The sequence below is a fragment of the Hippocampus zosterae genome, unplaced genomic scaffold, assembly GCF_025434085.1.
Source record: "Hippocampus zosterae strain Florida unplaced genomic scaffold, ASM2543408v3 HiC_scaffold_22, whole genome shotgun sequence".
Taxonomy (NCBI): domain Eukaryota; kingdom Metazoa; phylum Chordata; class Actinopteri; order Syngnathiformes; family Syngnathidae; genus Hippocampus; species Hippocampus zosterae.
In genome coordinates this window covers 3,464,534-3,488,275 of record NW_026262818.1, presented here as the reverse complement: position 1 = coordinate 3,488,275, position 23,742 = coordinate 3,464,534, and the positions used below count along the sequence as shown (strand labels likewise).

At 44.3% G+C, this 23,742-nt stretch overlaps 1 protein-coding gene across 3 annotated transcripts in view; it reads right to left on the bottom strand.

Moving 5' to 3' along the window:
* Positions 1–23,742, bottom strand: part of LOC127594584 (C-Jun-amino-terminal kinase-interacting protein 4-like) — a 46,677-nt gene that overhangs the window by 4,765 nt on the left and 18,170 nt on the right. For 2 of the 3 annotated variants that reach the window (XM_052056429.1, XM_052056432.1), the window contains 19 exons: positions 22,473–22,851; positions 22,294–22,387; positions 20,919–21,043; positions 20,393–20,450; positions 19,584–19,736; positions 19,444–19,501; positions 19,083–19,213; positions 13,569–13,625; positions 11,266–11,445; positions 10,952–11,084; positions 10,362–10,445; positions 9,179–9,340; positions 8,899–9,070; positions 5,838–6,050; positions 5,659–5,776; positions 1,305–1,436; positions 1,144–1,224; positions 985–1,052; positions 741–889 (listed from right to left, as the gene is read on the bottom strand). In XM_052056429.1, the coding sequence (XP_051912389.1) occupies positions 741–889; positions 985–1,052; positions 1,144–1,224; positions 1,305–1,436; positions 5,659–5,776; positions 5,838–6,050; positions 8,899–9,070; positions 9,179–9,340; positions 10,362–10,445; positions 10,952–11,084; positions 11,266–11,445; positions 13,569–13,625; positions 19,083–19,213; positions 19,444–19,501; positions 19,584–19,736; positions 20,393–20,450; positions 20,919–21,043; positions 22,294–22,387; positions 22,473–22,851 (2,547 nt within the window). The remainder of the gene's footprint in view (positions 1–740; positions 890–984; positions 1,053–1,143; positions 1,225–1,304; positions 1,437–5,658; positions 5,777–5,837; positions 6,051–8,898; positions 9,071–9,178; positions 9,341–10,361; positions 10,446–10,951; positions 11,085–11,265; positions 11,446–13,568; positions 13,626–19,082; positions 19,214–19,443; positions 19,502–19,583; positions 19,737–20,392; positions 20,451–20,918; positions 21,044–22,293; positions 22,388–22,472; positions 22,852–23,742) is intronic. The other variant, XM_052056431.1, reaches the window with a different exon arrangement.

Genomic DNA, 23,742 nt, shown 5'->3' with positions numbered 1-23,742 from the left:
CATCTTAACTGGATTCCTGCGCCGTGTCGGATCGCACAAGTTAAACTCACGTGCTGGATGGGGAGACTTTCCCTTCTTTGTTGACATGAGAAAACTGATATGCATCATGCATTTTTTTGCGAAAGACTACTGCTTTGTCTTATATTTTATCATCTTATATTTCTGTGTATGCTTCTATTTCTTCGTCCTCTATTTCTTCACCTTCTTCTATTTCACAATTTTTTATTGCTTCATCCTCATTTTCGATTACTTCGTCCTCGTCTTCTATTTCTTCGCCTTCTACTTCCTTTTGGCAGTTGGCAAATACTTTTGCTGCATTGGTGCCAAATTTTGAAATGGAGTGGCTGCAATGATTTATGATGATTCCAATTTTTTTTTGTCATGAGAAACAGAAGTTTCAAATCCAAACAAAACTTATTCGCTGCCGCCAACAAAATTACAGAATGGAATTTTCTTTTCCATAATATATTTTTTGACTGACAGCTTCTGCTCTGGGGTGACTACAAATAAATACAGTAATGTGTGTGTTCTCTTAAAATAATTAGCAACATGAATTAATGTATTATAGGTGAGAGAAAGTTCATTCTTTTCTGTCAAAATTCATCAACCAGACATTAAAAATTCTGTTAAAACCAAACAGCCAATGCAGGCAATGTGAAAACATGATGAAAGAAATTATTTTCACTCCCACAGTTTGAAAACATTCAATAACCAGAAATGGAACATGAATGTTACTTTACCTCAATCTTCATAGCGTTGGGCTGCACCACATATATCTTATTTCTGAAACCACACCACACCTTGTCGTGCACCACAGTCATGCAGCGGATGGAGTAGTGAGTTTTCCCCAAGTCGAGCAGGTGGTAGTTGGTCAGATCCCACTGCCCATCTGGAACATAAAAAAAACAACAACAACAAAAACAAGTTAAATAGGAGAAAACAAGTTAACGGTGATTTTAGCGATGGAATTTTACGTCTGCTCACCAGCTCCACGGTGGAAGATGGCTAACGTGCCATCAGACAGGCCAACCAGGACACGCCCTTTCACATGTCTGTGACCGAGAAAAACAAAACAAAACAAAAAAACCACATCAAATGCTAGGTTGGCAGAGCTTTTCAGTTAGCAAATCTAAATGAACTTACACAATGCCTAGTACAGAGTCTTTCAGCTTGACAGAATGGAGACACTTTGTCCATTGTGACACAGAGGAGTGGACATACACACTGGAGAAATACAACAAACACACAGATTGAATTTTCTGCTCACAAAACAAACCATAAAATGAACGTCAATTGATTCTCACCATCCGTTCTGTGCCCCAAGCCACATCGTGGGCAGGACGCTGCTCATCTTCTGAGCCTCTTCTCTCATCAGATCCTGCTCCTCAGCAGTGGAGTTTGAACTCATGCCAGCTTTTCCCAGGTCACACTCTCGACTAAGCAGAGAAATCAAGCATTCAGCATCTCAGCCCGGGAAAGAGAGAGACTGGATAGACTGGTCAAGAGGGCCAGCTCTGTCCTGTGATCTTCATGCACGCAAGGTCGGAGAACAGTAATTACGGCATTGTCCATGCTTGTGTAGTGAGCGAACGAAATGGCAAACATGTCTGCATATCTCTTGGTCTACACGTTTTCCAATATGTATTTTACATCTTTCACATCAAAAGTGTAATCTCAATCAGTAGACTTTTTTTTTTTAGCATTAACTGGAAATCATATGGCTTCATGTTTTTCAGGATTAAAACTTTGGATGTATTCCACTCAGTGAAGCTCTGTGTCTATATGTCGCTGCAGTCCAACTTTTACATGTGCTGGTTATCACATGACGTGCTTGGCTGCCAGCCATATTTTTTTTAAACTTGTTTCTAAAGTTATTAAAAGTACCGTATTTTCCGCACAAAAAGGCGTGCTGGATTATGAGGTGCATCTTCAATGAATGGCTATTTTACTATTTTTTTTTCATAATTGGAGGCATCACATTATAAGGCGCAATCTACAATGCCTCCACTAGATGGCGCTACGCTCATTCCATTCAACTCAAGAGGCGTTCATGACCTCAAGAGGCGTTCATGACCGCATCTGACAAAATTAAATTAACTATTACTGTACTTAAATGAAAACTACAAAAATTGAAAATAATGCATCAAAACAGAAAATCAAGCGAGGAAATCATAAAGTAAATTCTATATCCCCCTAAAGAAGTTATTTTGCGATGTCCTCGCTTGATTTTATTCGTAGTTTCATTCAACTAATCATTAATTTATGTTTTTCGGAGGCGGCCATGAACGCCTCTTGAGTGGAACAGAAGTAGAGAAGACACGCAGATGGACATAGACGTAAAGTACCTGTATTTGTTCAGACTGTGATAACCATTAATAAAGTCTGTTTAAAAAAAAAACACAGCTCTCCTTTCTTCAACAAATACAGGTGAGTCTTTGTCCGTCTCCGTGCCTTCTCTTCAGTTCAACTCGAAAGGCGTTCATGACCGCCTTCGAAAAACGCACTGCCATTTCCTTGATTATTGCTCTAACTACAGAACGACCTGATGTCAGTAGTTATTTATTCCTTTGTTGTGTATTCACAATTGATGAAATCACAACATAAATTCTGTAGTCGGGGCTATATAATTTATTTTGTGATATCCTCTCTTGCTTTTCAGTGTAAATGTATTATTTTCAATTTTCCTAGTTTCATTGAAGTAATTGTTAGTTTACGTTTTTCGGAGGCGGTCTTGAACGCACCTCGAGTCGAACTAAAGAACAGAAGGCACATAGATGGACAAAGACTTACCTGCATTTGTTGAGACTGTTTTAAAAAAAAAAACACCACCACAGCTTTCCTTTTTTGGAGCCGCAACAAAAACGTATTTAATAAAGCAGCGACACAGTTTACTGAACCAACAGCAAGTTACAACATTGGAAGCATGTCTCCAGGAAGGAGCCCTCTTGGAGTCGACGTATTACCGTAATGACCATACACAAGACGCACTATATTTTAAGGCGCTCGGTGAGCTTTTAAGAAAATTGAAGACTTTTTGGTGCACCCTATAGTGCGGAAAATACGGTACATTAAAAATAATAAGGTTATTCTATTAATAATCGACAACGTATAACTTTTTACTGCTGCAAATAGTTTACATATATGAAAAATCCCTTTAAATATGTGGACTTCACTCAGTCTGCACATGCAAGGCAGCTTGGACGAATAGTCCGACCAGAGTGCCTCACAATAGAAACGGTGGGACTGACAGGAATGCTGAAGGACATGCGCTAAATTCTGTGCAAAACCAGGACAACAGATCCAGGCAGACTAATCCGCTTCCGTCACATTTTGTGGTTGATTGATCATTTTGCAGCGCAGATTAGGCACGGTGCAATGCAAGTGGCTTGGGGCTGATGACCGGTGTTGTTCTTCACCCTTTCAGGGACAGGGGACAGTGAAACTCCTCTACAATGAAATCTACAAGGGCGAAAATACCCCCTATTGTGAAAAAATGTTCCTGCATTAACATCTTTCCCACTTTCCTGCCCCCCATACAAAAAAAAAAAAAACACTGTTGCGTTATACAAAATCTTTTTCTCTGCTCTTAGCTCACGATGAGATTCACTACAATGAAGTCTAATCCAACAGCGACCTCTACTGCTTCATTCGGAAACAGCCACAGCAACCACCACACTGGTTTACACATGCACAGTAGTTCAGGAAATATTTGTTATTGCTATTGTTTTCAAAACTCTAAATGGCCTCTCCGAGCTCATCCGCCCCTACACACCTGCCCGGCGCCTCAGGACCAGACATTATTGGAGGTACCGAGAACTAGGCTGAGGCTCAGAGAGGATCGAGCCTTTTCTGTTGTTGGTCACTCTCTCTGGAATGACCTCCCACTGAACATTCGGCAAGCCTCCTCGCTGCCCATCTTTCAAACCCGCCTCAAAACTCACTTGTATTCTTTGGCATTTGACTCAGATTTGTCCTTGGTTTTGCTGTTCGGTGCTTTCTCCCTTCTTTGTTACCGATTTGTTGCTTTACTGTAAGGGGTTTTCTCACAGCACACATTTGCTCCGGCGCTGCACTGATGTATTTCATTGCGATATATTTTACACCGGAGCAAATTTTGTCAATCGTTCACACGTACAAAGCCGCTGAGCGTGTCAGCACCGGCACAGCGTTGGTGCAGCTCCACTGGCTTTGACACGGCAGTTTCTGCAGCGGAGCAAAACGACAGAAAACAAATGAGCTGTCGTGTTGGTTCTTTTTAAAACTTTTACACAACTCCAGCGACTACTGTACAGGCACATCCTTCTCGGTCTCCGTGCCTTCTGCTCGAGAGTGATCGCCCCCGAAATTGTAAATCAACGATGACTTCAATGGCACTCAGAAAAGCAAACATATAATGCACCAAACAGAAAATCAAGAGAGGAAATCACAAAATAAATTAAATGGGGGGCGGGGGGTTGTGAACACACACCAAAGGAACAAACTACACAAACAACTCCGAAACAGTCCAGTTTACTATAAAAGGAAAGATGACGTTTGGGGACTATCCCCCCACCATTCTAGTTGAGATGGTATAACCCAAGAGGTGCTTGCGACTGTTACCAGCCAAGTCTTGTGTCGTTATTAAACAAAAACATGACGGAAGTCCGACAGAGCACTAAAGCAACGCATTCTCACCGTACGTAATCAACTCTTAACGAGCATTTGCTCTGGAGCAAATTTAACCCAGTTGCGTTCACACATGCAAATTTACAAAGGTGCTGCTTCGCAAATGAGCATTTGCTCTGGAGCAAATTGTTAAACCTCCTCCCTGAGGTGGATCAAATTTGCTCCAGAGTAAGCCGTTTTCCGGGGCTACGCCGGAGCTAATTTGCACGTGTGAACGCTCTACTGGGGCAGCCTCTGAGTAGCACTGGAGCAAATCTTGCCGTGTGAACACCCCTGTTGTCTATGTTAGTTGTTCCATGTACAGCACTTTGTATGCAGCGATGGCTGTTTGAAAGTGCTCTATAAATACAGTTGAGTTGAGTTAGTTTCAGATGCAGCAAGAACGTTGCATTGCTAAAATTGCTACAAAATGGACCTTTGGATATCAAGCAGCTAAAACAAGAAGAGCTCTGACGCTGGAAGAGAGGGTAAAAGTGATCAAAATGAAAGACTGAGGAAACCAAATAAAAGACATTATCCAAAAAATTGATGTAAGTGAAAGTGAATGCTGATCGTAAATTTCGCAATTTCTTTCCCTTTTTTTCTTTCTACACTGACTATATGAAGTGTCAAATAAGTGTATGCTCATACTTATGCACTATTGGAATAAAAATAAAGAGTAAACATACATTTGTGTGTGCGTGTACAAATAAGTGTGTTTGTGTGTGTGTGTTTACATCCGAGATTAAATTTGCTACAGTGAAAAAAACCCTGTTGTGAAAAATTTCTTGCTGCAAACATGATTTCGTTGTAGAGGAGTTTCACTGTAGTGGACAGTTTACCATGTTATCAGATTACAAGGTGGCATGAACGGGTTAATCACACTGATAGCATAGTTGCATTGCATTCATATTATCTAAACGTTGAACTCAACCATCGGAAGACAGTGACATGAAGACTTGTACATCACTTTGACGTTTATTGAGACACCTTTTGGGTTATTCACCAGATTACCTTTGCAAGGACTTGGTGGAAGCCTCTGCTGTCTCCTGCAGCCCCAAAGGATCAGTGAAGGCATATTTACTGTATACTCCTCTCTGACGGGCAGACCCTTCACTCTCCTCAGTGGTTTCTACAAAAGTCACAACCGTTAGTAAAGCGGAGTTGGTGATGAAAAAGATTAACTCACTTACCCATCTCTCCGTTTTCTTTGCCTGCACCGTCTGCTGTCTGAGGGACAGCCGTTGCTCCCTCAGCTGTGCAGCCTACGACAGTGATGCCTCCAAGCACGGCATCATTGCTGGCTGTGCTGCTACTGCTGTTGGACAAACAGGCCTTTTCGACGGGCGCAGTCTCTGAACTCAAGGTGAGTTCCTCACCTGCTGGATAGTCCGTCTCTCTGGCACCTGAAAAACCACAAATTGTGGATCAATTTGGGAAAATAAATGGGGGACTCATTTGAGCACAAGGCATAGCCTTTCACCTTTGTTAGTGAACTGAAAAAATAAGTGTCAATGAACACCCTTTCAGATGAAATTCCATTACACCCATTAGAACTGGAGTGGGCTACGTATAGGCTGCATTCTTTAATGCTGCATCGTGTACTCATTATAATTATGTGCCTTGGCTGAGGGCCTTCTGATTGTTCCAAAGTGGAGACATCAAATGAAAGATTCTCTATCAGTGTCTTGACCAGAAGACTATGGGAATTGCGGTTTTGTGAAAAAGTGTTAGAGCAGGGGTGTGCAAACTACGGCCCAGAGGCCGGATCCGGCCCCTTGGTCTTTTTAATCCGGCCCGCCGAAGGTTGGTACATAATTATGGTTCGATGTGAATGATTGCATTCATTTCATTTGGACTTGTAATGACAGCCATTTCAACGCCAGGTGGCTCAGTTACTTTAAGTTGCAGAGCAGGTAGTGAGAGGGAGAGAGATAGAGGGAGAAATCTTATCTACCACTTGCAGATCTCGGTCAAACAGAAATTCCCGAACCAGGTAAAAAAAAAAAACTTTATGCATGAAACTTTCTACGACTATATTACATTAACGATCGGTCCATAACAACGGAGGTTTTGGAAGCCATTCGGAAGCCTGCAGAAGCACAAACACCAGCAACATATTTACTGGATTCATGTCTGATTAAAAAGTTGGTATTTAGATTTTTGTCATAAGCCATATTAAATATCCCAAAAAAGTTAGTCAAGATACATTTCTTTTTATCCACATTCTTTTATCCACATGTTTTCCTATCACAAATAGTTTTTTACGTTACATCCATTTATCAAGGAATTTTAAGATATGATTTGAGCCCTTCAATGACTTGATCACTTAGGAATGGAATCTCAAGATGGTCGTGTAGGTATGGGTCATGAAGTTGAACGTCATCCAAGAGAATGTGCAACTTCTGGAGGCAACCTAAGTGGCATGCAAATGTGAAGTGGACTCATCCAATATTTGATTTGTTTTTATAATTTATTTATTATTTTTTATTATTATTTGTTCCAGTAGCGGGAGGCCCGGTAGTCCAGTGGTTAGCACGTCGGCTTCACAGTGCGGAGGTGCCGGGTTTGATTCCAGCTCCAGCCTCCCTGTGTGGAGTTTGCATGTTCTCCCCGGGCCTGTGTGGGTTTTCTCCGGGTGCTCCGGTTTCCTCCCACATTCCAAAGATATGCATGGCAAGCTGATTGAACACTCTAAATTGTCCCTAGGTGTGAGTGTGAGCGTGGATGGTTGTTCGTCTCTGTGTGCCCTGCGATTGGCTGGCAACCGATTCGGGGTGTCCCCCGCCTACTGCCCGGAGACAGCTGGGATAGGCTCCAGCACCCCCCGTGACCCTAGTGAGGATCAAGCGGTTAGGAAGATGAATGAATTCATGAATGAATTTATTTATTATTTTTTATTATTATTTGTTCCAGTAGCGGGCGGCCCGGTAGTCCAGTGGTTAGCACGTCGGTTTCACAGTGCGGAGGTGCCGGGTTCGATTCCAGCTACGGCCTCCCTGTGTGGAGTTTGCATGTTCTCCCCGGGTCTGTGTGGGTTTTCTCCGGGTACTCCGGTTTCCTCCCACATTCCAAAAACATGCATGGCAGGCTGATTGAGCACTCTAAATTGTCCCTAGGTGTGAGCGTGAGCGTGGTTGGTTGTTCGTCTCTGTGTGCCCTGCGATTGGCTGGCAACCGATTCAGGGTGTCCCCCACCTACTGCCCGGAGACAGCTGGGATAGGCTCCAGCACCCCCCGCGACCCTAGTGAGGATCAAGCGGTTCGGAAGATGAATGAATGAATGTTCCAGTAGCACCGGAGCAAATCTTGCCGTGTGAACACCCCTTTAGATTCATGTCTGGACTTTGACTTTGCCATTCTAACACCTGGATATGTTTCGTTTTGAATCGTTCCGTTGTCGATTTTACTTTATGTTTAGGATCATTGTCTTGTAGGAAGGTAAACCTTTGTCACAGGCTCAGTGCCCCACGAGATGTGTGAATCTTTTCATATTCTAATCCTGCTTTAATACCTCTCCACAACTTTATCCCAGTCCTGTCTGGGGTGTTTTTCATGATGTTGTGTGCTCCCCAATATTCTAACAGACCTCTGAGACCATCACCGAGCAGCTGCGTTAATATTCAGATGAGATTGCACACAGACGGACTCAATTTATCATCATCATTTAGGTCAACGATGGATTAATCTGAAATTGTCAGGGAACCTCTGGAGTGAGTTGGGTGCACTCACAGTCAAGGGGCCGAATAATATCACATTTTTTAGTGTGTGTGTGTGGGGGGGTGACACTTCACAATTGTGTGCCACTTGGTGTTGAGAACAAAATAAAATCTTATTTCATATCTTTATGTTTCAGGCCCGAAATGTGGCAAAAGGTTAAAAAGTTCAACGGGGGACACAATACAATACAATACAAACTGGTTGCCAGGCAATCGCATAGCACACATCCGCGCTCACACTCGCACCAAGAGACAATTTAGATTAGAGAATTCCATTAACCTGCCATGTATGTTTTTGGAATGTGGGAGGAAACCGGAGTACCCGGAGAAAACCCACACAGGCACAGGCAGAACATGCAAATTCTGCAACAGGAAGGCCGGAGCCGGAATCGAACCCTTCACTGTGAGGCGGACCAGTCAACCACAGGGCAAGTCTTATCTATTTATTTTTGCGGCAGAAATTTGCTCTTGTAGTTTCCCTCACTTTACAAAAACACACCATTTTCTCGTTCTATAAAAATACTCGGCAACAGACCTGGAACACTGGTGATACAAAGGACGTGGGCATCACACACAATGAAGCTGTCAAGGATGATTCCGGGCTGGTTAGCATCAATGACAACAGCTTTAGTAGTCGACTGGGTGCTGGTACAAATCCACACCAACGATGACAACTCATCGTGTTGTTGCAGTTCTTTTTGCTGTTCCTTTTCATATAATGCAGAAGAGGTGTGCATGTTTTCAATTTAGTCATTGTTATTTTCTGTGTTTTGAGAAAAAGATTGTAAGTGTAACCAACATGAGGGGACTCTAACCTTGAGTTCTTGATCCAATTTTTCCAAGCTGCTATGAGATCCTGTTTTCTTTTTGGGGCTCTCTGGGCCTGACACATTGCTGTAAAATACACTGGCTCCTACGATGGAACCCCCATCCCTGGTTTTACCTCCAGATAAATGCACGCCAGCAGCACACCACAGCTGAAGCACAAAAACACAAGTTCGCTCAAACACATGAACAAGTACTATCACAACATTACTTATTCTGGGCAGTAATCTGCTGAAGAGACTTGAGAATTTTTACTATAGTATAATATACACACAAAGTATTTAGTGGACAGCAGAACCCTCAGTCAATTATATTTGAATGTAACACTATCTTTAGTATTGCTGTGGTAGATTAGTGTAGAATTACATATTAAGACCTCCAAGCATGGTAGACTACAGTACCTAACTTGCCTTATACAGATGCAAAGAAAGGAAAATATGCTGCTCTTTGTTCAAAATCTCATTAGATTGTGTAGGACAGGGGTGCCCAACATTTTTCAACCAAAGATCTATTTTTCGATCAACCAACCTCCTGCAATCGACCCGTTAAAGCACACACGTGCAAGCGCACGAACTTACACGCGCTTGTCATGATGAGCAACAGTCGTAACGGCCCCTAAGATGAATGAAACAGAAATATAATATAGACACAAGAGTTTGTGTGTTTGTGAAAGTCACTGGCTACCTTCATTTAGACCTGACGCAGAGGACACACTTTTGCAACGTGTTAACGATCACAGCTCACGTGTACCGTTTTAAAATGCTTCTCCCAACCATCCAGATTCCCATTCTTTGCCAGTGGCCCCGGTGAAGTGTACATGAAACAAACTCTGAATGAGAATAATATTAACAATAAAAGATATTGCGCAGCAGCTCTGATTGCGAGCTGCAATTAAAGACCGATGACCGCTAACAACTTCCGGTGATGCAGGTCAGGGGCCACCGTGCTTTATTATTTTACTTTATTTTGAAAATACTTTTTGAGAAACTGAGACTGACAGGGTGTTGAGGCCCCCCCGCCCCCAAACCCTTCGCGATCGACTTGGGACCAGTCCGCGAGCTACCGGTCGATTGGGATCGACAAATTGGGCACCCCTGGTGTAGAAGAAACCTATGTTGTAGTTGTCAAACCACAAGACAGCATCTGTATAGTAGCAAAAGTAAAGGAACATACCTTCATCGAGGCATCTTTCTCATCTAAAGGTCGAAGGAAAACTGGGACAGGTAGGTCCTTCATCTTCTCTTGACCACCATTGTTCTGTGAAAAGAAAATGACATTTCAAGATGCTGCCAAAGCTTCATCCACAACAGTGTAAACTCTCCCCAAAAATATGATTGACCGTACACAATACAGAATCTAACAATTAATGGTGGATGCTTAATATTTCAACACTCTTTTTCGCTAAAAGCAACAATAATAATAATACATTTTATTTATAAGCGCCTTTCAAGACACCCAAGGAAACTTTACAATAACAAAAAACACAAAACAATACAGGTTGAGCAGTGGCAGCCAAAAGCGCCAGCGTTCACTCAACCCTGAAGTCAGAAAGAAACCACAAGGGAAGGAGAGGGGGAGAAAAAAAACCCACGCTCGAACTATCCTCATTTTGAGGATAATTTGAGTTGGGCAAAAAACTCCTGCACAAGCATATGACAGTTACAACAGGTCACAAGACAATAAGAGATTCCATGAAGAAATAAGTGAGAGGTTCAGAATCTATAGTGGCATGAAGGAAAGGCTGAAGGAACGTTTCTACTTACTTTGTGCTTCTTGGGGAGACTCCAGCCATAAGCCTGCAGTCTGCCCTCTTCCTCTTTTTGGACATGGGCTTTAACCTGCTGATACTGTGCCCGTTTCTGTTCTCGCCTGGAGACCGTGCTCTCCACTGCCAATCTGTGGTATATATCGACAGCCCTTTTACAAATGTGTTTTGTAATTCTGAATCATGGTTAAAAGGACTGATTTGACTTGCGTTTTGTTCACCTTTTCTTTTGAGTAAAGTCTCAAAATTGGCTGATATGTGTACATTATATTAATATATTAATTAATCGTCAATCTCTTGTGTCCGACTTACTCCTCATTGAGAAAATCAAAGGCTTTGCTCTTGTCGCTGGGCAGCTGCTGCAAGGCGCTGCTCCTCTTCTTGACAGACGGTTGAATGTGCGATGTGGGCGCATTGTACTTCAAGTTGACCGGGGCTTCAGCGGGAGGTTTCTTTGACGCGCCGCCCGATGAACTGAACAAACGGCTGAAACTGGAGTTGTAAGGGCAGGGAGGAGGGCAGGGGAAGGGAAGGGAAGTGAAGGGAAGAAAGAGCATCCAGACAAACATATAGAGGGATGGACACAAGCAGTGGCTCCAGCAGAGGGAGGGTTTGAGCAATTAAAGGTCGGTGACAAATTGTTCGCATGCCAGCCTCCATAAAAAAGGTAACAATTACAAGGATAAACATGAATATGTCAAAATAATGATTTGCACTGTATGATTATACAGGCAAAAAAAATGTCTGCAGCAATGAAACAGGGGAGCATGGGGGTGTAGGGTTAGTGCGATGGATTTGGAAGTTATTGACAGCACAATGCAACACTGAACAAAAACACATTCCTCTCACCCTAAATTGTTAGCGCTGTCTTTGTCTTAATTATGCAACTTAAAGATAGCATTTTATTATGAGTCGGTTATAACATTAACTGCAACTAGAAAGCCATAACAGGTTAACCGTATCTGTGTCTCGGCAACACCCATTCACACCGTAGTATCCTCAGCAAAGAGAACACAGCCGCTGAACACACAAATTCTCCACTCCTACACCAAGTGCATCGTATCCCCACTATTTCAGGCATGAGATGACATGCACTCATTTAACATGCATGGAGCTAAACAGAAGGTTAGATTGCATTCACAAACTCATACAGGACATGTGACATCCAGTCAGCCTAAACTACTCAAGCCAAGTTTGACATTAACTAGTACAGTGGTACCTCTACTTACGAAATTAATTGGTTCTGGAAGAAATTTCTAAACTAGAAAATGTTGTAAGGCGAGATGCGTTTTTCATGTAAAGGCCCTAATCTGTTTCAAGCCCCCTAAAAATTCAGACATGAATGTTTTCTAAAGCATAAAAATTGCATCAAAATATGAAACATTGCGCAATAAATGATGGTTGATCGTAATGTAAAAAAACAACGAATAGATTGAAGAATAAAAATTATGGTCATTTAACTTTGAACTGCATCCTCATCGTTTTTTGCCCTCTTTAGTTCATGTTCCTTCTCGGTCGTGGTTTTTGCCTGGCATTTTGTAATGAACGTCTGTCTGCTTTTGTCTGCTTATAACAATCCTTCAAAAATGTCCATTGCAATGCAGTGCGATCGCCTGAGTGGTGAACACTTTTTCTGGGTGATACACATTTACGAGGGGCGAGTGATGAGGGCGCTGCATAGACACAGTTCCATCTACCTGAATATACACACATAGACTCATACGGTAGAGGTCCCTCTTAGCCAATGAGATGCCAGGAAGAAATAGCCAATGGCAGAGCAGCTATAAGTATTTTGAGTTCAGGAAAGCTGAACAGAGCTGAGAATACTGTAGTAGAACATACTGTATTTTTTTTAACCTTTCGTATCTTGAAATTTCTTTCCTAACAAGAGGCAATATTTTCCAGTTGAGGCATTTCGTAACTTGAAAATTCCATAGGAAGAGACTTTGTAAGTAGAGCTACCACTGTAGTTTGCATTGGTAGCCTGTGACAGTCTGTTAGTACTCTAAAGCTCAAATGTAAAACCTTAATGCCTGTAATCTTAACTCAGACATGACCTACAGCTAACACTCCCAACATACCGCCTAGACACAGACACACGACATCAGGCAGATTATAGAGGAGTACACAAAAGAAGGAGAAATAGTAAGATAATCAGAAGTCAGTTCTTTCCACGGGTTCCTCTGCTATCCAGAAATCTTTTCAATAATATGCACAGCTCCACAACAAACGAAACTCATGCCTGCAACCCAACAAAGAAGAGCCCGCATTAAGACGTCAGTCAATCACTCGTGTCTTATGATTATACTGCCATGAGAGTTCTTTTGACCAGTTTTAACCAAGACCTAAAGAAGAACTGCGCAAGAAAAAAAAACAGCCTTGGCTGAATTCACTGCTCCAAAACAGGCTTCTCCTCTGTTGAGATTTTTATACTACATGAAAATGAGCACATCAGAAACCATGATTTGCACTTCAACGTGACAGATTGACCTACATCCTGGAGAACCCCCCATTCAATATGTAATACAGAGGGAAATCAACACAAAGAAAATCAACACAAAACAAAGAAATCACAATGACTGGTATTCGAGCAAACACAAATGGGAGGAACTCACAACTGCCAGAGGCTGGATTTCTTCTTCTCTGGAATTGCTGGGTTCTCCTTTGATGCCCTAAGAGTAAAAAATATATAAATCAATATCATGTCTGAACAGATTCCTTTTATTTGATTTTTTGCTCTTAAAATCATCCAGCAACAGCTTACGTTGGAAAATATATATAAATATTAGACATGTAAACAAAAAACACAATGCTAACAGTTTCAGTGAGTTGGCTAGTGCGTTAGTTAAGTGATATTTTGGGTGTATTTCTGTGAATCTTCTGAATCATGAGTGCAAAAAAATTATTCAAATAAACTACCGTATTTTCTGCCGTCTAAGGCGCTTTGGATTTTAAGGCATATCTTCAATGAATGTCCTATTTGAAAACTGTTTTCATATATAGGGCTCACCACATTACAAGGCGCATACAATAGAAACTGTAAAAGTGTCTGCGGTTTACATGATGCATCCACTAGATGGAGCTACGCAAAAAGGAATACAACACAATACAATGCAGCTCCATTTATATAGAGGCTATACAACCGTTGCAGTTGTAATAAAATGTTTTTAAGATTAAAACATTAAGATGTTTCCCATGGGTGGTGAGCCCCCTTCCCATGGGCTCACCACCCATGGGAAGGGCCAAAGGGGTCGGGTGCAATGTGAGCTGGGCGGCAGCCAAAGGCGGGGACCCTGGCGGTCCGATCCTCGGCTGCAGAAGCTAGCTCTTGGGACATGGAATGTCACCTCTCTGGCAGGGAAGGAGCCCGAGCTGGTGTGTGAGGCAGAGAATTTCCGACTGGATATAGTCGGACTTGCCTCCACACTCAGCCTGGGTTCTGGTACCAGTTTTCTCGAGAGGGGTTGGACTCTCTTCCACTCTGGAGTTGCTCACGGTGAGAGGCGCAGAGCAGGTGTGGGCATACTTATTGCCCCCCGGCTCAGTGCCTGTACATTGGGGTTCACACCGGTGGACGAGAGGGTTGCATCCCTCCGCCTGCGGGTGGGGGGACGGGTCCTGACTGTTGTTTGTGCATATGCACCAAACAGCAGCTCAGCATACCCACCCTTTTTGGAGTCCTTGGAGGGTGTGCTGGAGAGTACTCCTGCTGGGGACTCCCTTGTTCTACTGGGGGACTTCAATGCTCACGTGGGCAATGACAGTGAGACCTGGAGGGGCGTGATTGGGAGGAACGGCCCCCCCGATCAGAACTCGAGTGGTGTTTTGTTATTGGACTTCTGTGCTCGTCACGGACTGTCCATAACGAACACCTTGTTCAAACATAAGGGTGTCCACATGTGCACTTGGCACCAGGACACCCGAGGCCGTAGTTCGATGATCGACCTTGTGGTCGTGTCATCGGATTTGCGGCCGCATGTTCTGGACACTCGGGTGAAGAGAGGGGCGGAGCTGTCAACTGATCACCACCTGGTGGTGAGTAGGCTCCGATGGTGGGGGAAGATGCCGGTCCGTCCTGGCAGACCCAAACGTATTGTGAGGGTTTGTTGGGAGCATCTGGCGGAATCCCCTGTCAGAAGGTGTTTCAACTCCCACCTCCGACAGAGCTTTTCCCATGTTCCGGGGGAGACGGGGGACATTGAGCCCGAGTGGAACATGTTCCGTGCCTCTATTGTTGAGGCGGCCAATCTGAGTTGTGGCCGTAAGGTGGTTGGTGCCTGTCGTGGCGGCAGCCCCCGTACTTGCTGGTGGACACCAGCAGTAAGGGATGCCGTCAAGCTGAAGAAGGAGTCCTATCGAGCCTTTATGGCCTGTGGGACCCCAGAGGGAGCTGACGGGTATCGACTGGCCAAGTGGAACACGGCTTCGGTGGTCGCCGAGGCAAAAACCCGAGCGTGGGAAGAGTTCGGTGAGGCCATGGAAGCCGACTTCCGGACGGCTTCGAGGAAATTCTGGTCCACCATCCGACGTCTCGGGAGGGGGAAGCAGTGCACCACTAACACTGTGTACAGTGGGGATGGGGCGTTGCTGACTTCGACTCGGGACGTTGTGAACCGGTGGGCAGAGTACTTCGAAGACCTCCTCAACTCCACCAACACGCCTTCCTTAGAGGAAGCAGAGCCTGAGGACCCTGAGGTGGGCTCTCCTATCTCTGTGGTTGAAGTCACCGATGTGGTTAAAAAGCTCCTCGGTGGCAAGGCCCCAGGGGTGGATGAGATCCGCCCGGAGTTCCTCAAGGCTCTGGATGTTGTGGGGCTGTCCTGGTTGACATGCCTCTGCAACATCGCGTGGTCAACAGGGAGAGTGCCTCTGGATTGGCAGACCGGGGTGGTCGTCCCTCTTTTTAAAAAGGGGGACCGGAGGGTGTGTTCTAACTACAGAGGGATCACACTCCTCAGCCTCCCTGGTAAGGTCTATTCAGGGGTGCTGGAGAGGAGGGTCCGTCGGGAAGTCGAGCCTCAGATTGAGGAGGAGCAGTGTGGTTTTCGTCCCGGCTGTGGAACAGTGGACAACCTCTACACCCATAGCAGGGTCCTTGAGGGTATGTGGGAATTCGCCCAACCAGTCTACATGTGTTTTGTGGACTTGGAGAAGGCGTTTGACCGTGTCCCTCTGGGAGTTCTGTGGGGGGTGCTTCGTGGGTATGGGGTACCGAACCCCCTGATACGGGCTGTTCGGTCACTATACCACCGATGTCAGAGTTTGGTTCGCATTGCCGGCAGTAAGTCGGAATCGTTTCCAGTGGAGGTAGGACTCAGACAAGGCTGCCTTTTGTCGCTGATTCTGTTCATAACCTTTATGGACAGAATTTCTAGGCGCAGCCGAAGCGTTGAGGGGGTCCGTTTTGGGGGCCTCACTATTGCATCCCTGCTTTTTGCAGATGATGTGGTGCTGTTGGCTCCTTCAAACGGGGCTCTCCAACTCTCACTGGAGCGTTTCGCAGCCGAGTGTGAAGCGGTTGGGATGAAAATCAGCACCTCCAAATCTGAAACCATGGTCCTCAGTCGGAAAAGGGTGGAGTGCCCCCTCCGGGTCGGGGAGGAGATCTTGCCCCAAGTGGAGGAGTTCAAGTATCTTGGGGTCTTGTTCACGAGTGGGGGCAGGAGGGAGCGGGAGATCGACAGGCGGATCGGTGCAGCGTCTGCTGTGATGCGGACGTTGTATCGGTCTGTCGTGGTGAAGAAGGAGCTGAGCCAAAGGGCGAAGCTCTTAATTTACCGGTCGATCTACGTCCCAACCCTCATCTATGGTCACGAGCTATGGGTCGTGACCGAAAGAATGAGATCCCGGATACAAACGGCCGAAATGAGTTTTCTCCGCAGGGTGTCCGGGGTCTCCCTTAGAGATAAGGTGAGAAGCTCGGTCATCCGGGAGGGGCTCAGAGTCGAGCCGCTTCTCCTCCACATCGAGAGGAGCCAGATGAGGTGGCTTGGGCATCTGATTCGGATACATCCTGAGCGCCTCCCTGGTGCGGTGTTCCGGGCATGTCCCACCCGGAGCAGACCCCGAGGAAGACCCAGGACACGCTGGAGAGACTATGTCACCCAGCTGGCCTGGGAACGTCTCGGGATCCCCCGGGGAGAGCTGGAAGAAGTAGCTAGGGAGAGGGAAGTCTGGGCTTCCCTGCTAAAGCTGTTGCCCCCGCGACCCGGCCCCGGATAAGCGGTAGATGATGGATGGATGGATGGATGGATGGATGGATGGATGGATGGATGGATAGAAACATTAAGATATCCTTTATTTGTCCCGCAATGGGGAAATTACAATCAGAATTCAGAAAGGAAAACGCTGGGTAGGGAGAGGGGAAAAAAAACACGCTCGAACTATCCTCTTCCGAGGATAATTTAAGTCCAGGATAAAAAAGACCCTAGTACATAAATAAGCATATGACAGTTACAACAAGTCACAAGACATAACATGTAATAAGGGGGGAGGATGAATGGGAAAGGGGGGTGGGAGGGTGTAACGGCGACGCGGCCGAAATGACCAGCTGCACGGTCATCGTTGCGCTCCGCATATTGAACCACGTCACGGGGGGGGTTGTGTATGCGTGTGAAGGTCATAGCTGCTTCGTCGAGGTCTGCTCATCATGAAGACAGTCCCGGCTTATCAGTCCATGGCCGAGAAGGAAGGGGGGGGGGGGGCCCTAGACTCCATGCGTACTTCCATCCAGGGGAAAGGCCAGATAGCGTTGTCCTTGGTCTGTATCTCCTCACTGGCGCCAATCAGTGGGATCATAAAACTCTTTCCGCAGCGCGGATTCCAACTTCTCCATGTTGTTGTCGATCTCGCGGAGTCGCTCCAAAACCGCAACAATATTGCGGTTGAGCTCAGTCACCGCTTGAGTCTGAGTGTTGGACATTCGCGCCAAGCCAGCCAGAGTGACCGGCAGCTTCTTCACTTCCAATAGAGCCGCTCCTGTCGGCTGAATTTTGCGATAGAAAAGAAAGCTGCCAATACCAAACAGCAGCATACCAGTTATCAAAAGGCCAATAATGTAGATGTCTTCCACATCCTCCACGGACAGTACTGCCAGGCACACCGGTCTCCACTTTCTCCATGGATCCAGGGGGTATCCGGCAGGAAGTGTCCCCGCAGGGCAAGCAGGCTCGCCACTGCCCGCTCTTTTCGTCGAAAAAATGTTGTCGATTACATCGAGAGACTAGCCAACTATAATTCCATGGTTAGTTCTTCGGATGAAAAATATGGTAGGAGGCTAGGAAAAAAGTTAGACAAAGACAGCACAAGGACTAAGTGGCGAGCACGGAAACTACAGAACTTTTAAAATACTACGTCCAAGAAATCCAAATATTGATCCATATGTAGCTCCCTCAGGATATGTATGCAGGATAATACAAAGTCCATAAATATACAGGGTTTATTATAGGGTGATAACTGGTCAAAAACATGGACATGAAAAATATAAATACAAATGGCATCACAAAACAAATGAATGACAAACATGAAGCCATTTGATTCAACAAAAAGGCACACAAACCTCGTGGCCTCACACCCACAAGGGGCTAAATATCCTTCGAACACTTGATTGTCTCCTTCTTCCTTCATATAGTCAGGAGTTAACTATGCTTTTGGTACAGTATTATCATTTCATCATGGCTGCGCAGAGCTGTTGTCTGTTTGAGTATATGGTGGCGAATGCAAATGTCAATTAGTGTAGGGCAGAATCCTTTTATATTACAATTGGTTCCTGCTAATAATCACCACCAGATGGCATTGAAACACTTACAGGGAGACAACTTCATGAGGACTATAAAGAGACTGTAACTAACACAATTTATAAGTTGCATTAGGTCATAGGGCGCACTGTCGGCTTTTCTGAAAATCAAATGCTTTTAAGTGCGACTTATGTGCGGAAAATACGGTACAGTACAAATATTAGGGGATAAAACGGTCACAATGAGTGATTTTGACCCTAAATGTTTCATCTCTGTAAATATTAAGTTGTACAAAAGCACAGTCCAAACCACCTCAGTTTGAAAGCCCTCTTTAAATCGTTTAATAAGATGAAGCTGATATTACAATATTGTCTGATGTTATTCTAATCTTACCGGATCATCTCTGTCCATCTGACAGCCTCTTGCAGCTCCATCAGCCTCTCCTTATACTGGTTCCTCTCCATCAGGACTCGGGCCATTTCCACCCTGGTGAAACGTTTCCGCTGTGCTGTGGGCACATCACTCTGTACAACCAACATCAATATTTGTGTTTAACCCTTTCATGGACAGCGGTTACTACAGTGGACAGCTAATCATGTTTATCAGATTACAGGGTGCAGAAAAGGGTTAAATACAGATTTTTTTTGTTGTTCTATATGAGACAAGTCAATTTAATCTCGTTCAATTGTGGTTTCCTCTCTCAATCCAGCAGTCCCACACATGCAGACAGTACTGCAGATGACCAAGAACTCACATCATCCTCATTCTCTGTCTTAGACTTGTGTTTGCTGTTCCCAAGTTCAGCTTGAACTCTAAAAAGAAGGAACATTTTCAACGTCAATTGCGCATTGTGTGACGCGAGATCAAAATGTGAAACTGCAAAAATTCACAGACTTCTTCAGCTCATCTTCTAAATCGTTGTTCCTCTCCTCTAGTCTGATCTTCGCCTGAGTGACGGCGTCAAGCTCCCCTAGGAGGACCTCCTTCTCGCAGGACAGCTCGTCCATTCGAGCAATCAAGTCATTCTTGACCACGTTGAGGGCATTTCTGAAAACAAAGGTGGGGGCAGGATTTTCTTTCAAAGCCCTTGGTCGATACTGTACAGCAGGGGGTTATCAGCATGGTGTCTAGGGGTACCCATTCGCCTTATATGACTTGCAAGTAGGCATCTTTTAAACATAGCTCACCAGAAATGGTACATTGTGATTTCCTAGGATATTTATCGAAGTGAACATTCCAAAGTAAACACGTGCTGAGATTTATAGAAATAAAGTGCTGCTTATTGATAGCAATTTGTACCATAAGCTGTTGAATCCTTGCTGATACAAATTGTGGGAAATCAAACATGATCAGTGTCTTCACATCAATAATCAGTACCGGTAATTATAAAATTCACAATATCAAATTAAAACTCATTCAGTACCAGCCAATTCAGTTTAAAAACGTCTTTGGAAGTTAATGAGTTCAAAAGAAGTGGACCAGAATAGTAATTTCCAAAGTGTGCTTTAAAGTGGGAGCTCTTCGGATCAATCAGTAGCCAAGAAATACCTTTCAGTTTCAAAACGGTTGGTGACCCTTGCTTAGTGGTTTGCCCCCCTAGATGTGCTTCATCTATTTCAAACTACCTCGCAGTAAAAGTCTAGAGTGAAAACATACTGTAAATCATGCCACCACCTATTATTCTGCATATTCCATGTACTAACTTTGTCTCCAGAAGTTGGGCGTTCTCCTGGATAAGATGTTCGACTTCACGACCCATTCCTGAAAAATCACGTTGATATCAACTGTAATTGATGTATTTACTTTGTTTTTAAAAATCATTACAACATATATGAAGACAAGTTTGCGACATCTATATGAAACTATGTCTTACCTAAAAAATTGTAGTCTGCGGATTAAAATTAAAAACATTATTGATCAGATTATCAGTATGATTGTACACTTGATGTTCTTATCCCGTGATTTCTACTCTAAAAACACAATTTCACCATTGTAATCACAAAAAAAACCCCACAACTAACAAAAATATCTAAAACCAAACTGAATATTAAAGAAGACAAAAGAAAACCGATGGTGGAGATGATCTATTCTTAATTGATACACACCAGAAAATTCATCTGTCGGGGTGATAAAGCCCAGCAGCCAAGAAAAGACATTTCATGAAAATGAGAGGCAGAGGTGACTGCAATGGCGGCCGAATACACACAATTTGCGAGCAAGGCAAATTACCTAAAAGGTCTGCTCCATCATCAACATCTCCTATGTAGTCATTTCCAGCAGAGGACAACTCCTCGAAGAGAGAGTCAGTGTTCCGGTCGAATGCTAGATTCTCTACACCACCTTTAGTGGGTGTGCTGGACAGATTAAGGGGGGGGGGAAGACAATGACAAACATTGTTAACAAGGTTTAAGATAAGATATCCTTTATTTGTCCCACAATGGGGAAATTTACAGCCTCCAGCAGCAAGAATGTATGTAGAAAGAAGAAGAGAAAAAAAAACAACAACAAACATCTTTCAATTAAATACAATATGAACACAAATGGATAAATCGCAGTACTATTTACAATTTTCCTTCACATCATTTAATTATTATTATTATTATGATTGTTATTTTTTATTCATCAGCCTGACAGCAGTCGGTAGGAACGAACGTCGGTATCTCTCCTTCTTGCAGCGCGGGTGTAACAGTCTCTGGCTGAAGGAGCTACCAAGTGCTGTCAGGGCGGGCTGGAGGGGGTGGGAGGGACTGGCCATCATAGCTTTTAGCTTAGTTAGCATCCTTCTGTTGCCCACCTCCTCCAGAGTGTCAAGGGAGCAACCCAGGACAGAACTGGCCTTCCTGACCAGTCGCTCCAGTCTCTTTCTGTCCCGGGCCGAGATGCTGCCTGACCAGCAGACAATGCCATAATAGATGGCCGAGGCCACCACCGAGTTATAGAATGTCTTAAGGAGTGACCCCTGAACCCTAAAAGACCTCAGTTTCCTGAGTAGGAAGAGTCGGCTCTGTCCTTTCCTAATCAGGGTGTCCGTGTTTGTGGACCAGTCCAGTTTTTCGTTTGCTATTATTGATAAACATCTGGCTCAAAAGATCTCTTTTTTCTTTTTTTGTTTAACTGCATGTAGGTCAGTGCAAGCGAGGCAGTAAACCGGGACTAGAATTTTTGTCTGCAGGGTTGCAAACTTTGCGATATTTTTTCTATATTTAGAGACTTTTCCAAGTTCTTGAACATATCCTTCCATACCAACAGACTAATTTCCAAGGAAGAGACAAGCGAAAATGCCAGCAGTTGTTATACTGTATATATACACGATATATAAATAACCGAACATGCATGTTTTTAGAACGTCGGAGGGAGAGGGTGCGCCAAGAAAAATCACTGAAACAAGAGCGATCGCGCAAACTCCACACAGGAATTTCGGAGAACAGAACAGAGCCTGAACCTCAGAACTGTGAGGCACATACTTAACGCTGTGCTGCCTCTGTCTTACAAATTTGCAAAAAATATGTTTTGTTGTTGTAATTATTACAGCCATAACTAGCTAGCGAGCTATCTAGAACAAAGGTCATTATTATTTTATTGTATATCGGTCATAAAGCTGTACCTCGTTCCTTGGCAGCCATCAAGGTCCATGTCCAACTCTGGAGTGGACTCGATAATCACCAATACCTCAGACTTTTCCAGGTTGTTTTTGCCATCTGACACAAGCAGCCGAGAAACATCAAAGTTAAATAAGCATTTGTAAAATGTGTTTTTGTGTGCTCTGAGTTGCAGTGCTGTTACCATTGCCTTCATGAGGCATAGTTGCAGTTTCTTCATTCTCCTGTCCGAGTTGACCTTGCACGGTTGAAATGCTCTTACGGTTTGGTTTAACAATGTTGCCGTCCAGATTCTTGTTGAGGTCACCGTGTCCCTGAGGTGTAGCTACAGATTCAATTGAAGGACTTGTATTGCCACCAGGCGATGTCGGCGCTGAAGTTTGGCATTGACCACTTTTCATTGTTGAGGTGGAGTTGTTTGTCAAGCTACCCGTCTGAGACACATGGGTGCTGGTTTTGTACGTTCCTCCTTGTGCTGGTGAGGGAACATGTTTGAAGACGCCTCCCTCCTTGGCTGGAGTGCTGGATTTAGGTCCATCGCGGCTCATGTTGGCCAGTTCATCCTAAAGAGGAATGGGAAGTACACGAGTCATTTACATTTATACAGCCATGTTGATGCACGAGATAGGCATGAGTCGATTACAGGGGTTCTTCGGTTTCTGATTTCTGTTCTCACGTGACCAAATTTAACTTTAACCATCACCCACCTAGGGAGTTTGTAGTAAATTCACTAACTTGGGAGTAAACTCATAATTACAAGCAATATCTAAAACAAAAATTTAAATAAGCAACTGAAAAACAGTACGTTTCGCAGTTATTGGGCATTCAGGCTGGCGCTGCGTGGGGACTGTGTTTGAATTAGTTCATTGCATGCAATCATCCACTTGTATGACAATGTTTACTGAAGCAGTCAACCATATTGTACTTTGTAGTTAGTTGCTGAGCTAATGTCGAGACTTGTTGCTTCAAGCCAAGCAAGGTAGGTTAGTTTGAGAAAATCACAGGTTTGCATCTTCATTGTTTTCCACACACACACACACACACACACACACACACACACACGCGCGCGTGCAAATAGCACTCGTGTCGTGGTCATTTCCTTCTCTGCGGACTGCTTCTCATGTTCCCGCTCATTTTTAAGTGGCGCGGCGCACTATAGGATCCGACTAGAATGTTAAATCACGCACTTTGGTTCCACCTTTCGCGTTGGCGACTCGGCGCGACTGCGTAATCTACCCCCCCCCCCCCCACTGCCGTAAATGAGCATTTACTAAGGAGTAAATTTTTAAACCACCTCCGTGAGCAGGGTTAAATTTGCTCCGGTTTAAGCTGTTTTCAGGGGCGACACCGGTGTAACATTGTACGGGTGAACGCTCTATGGGGGCAGCCTCGCTGCTGCACAGCAGTAAAAGTTGCCGTGTGAACACCCCTAATGAGTCCAACTGGCATGGAGA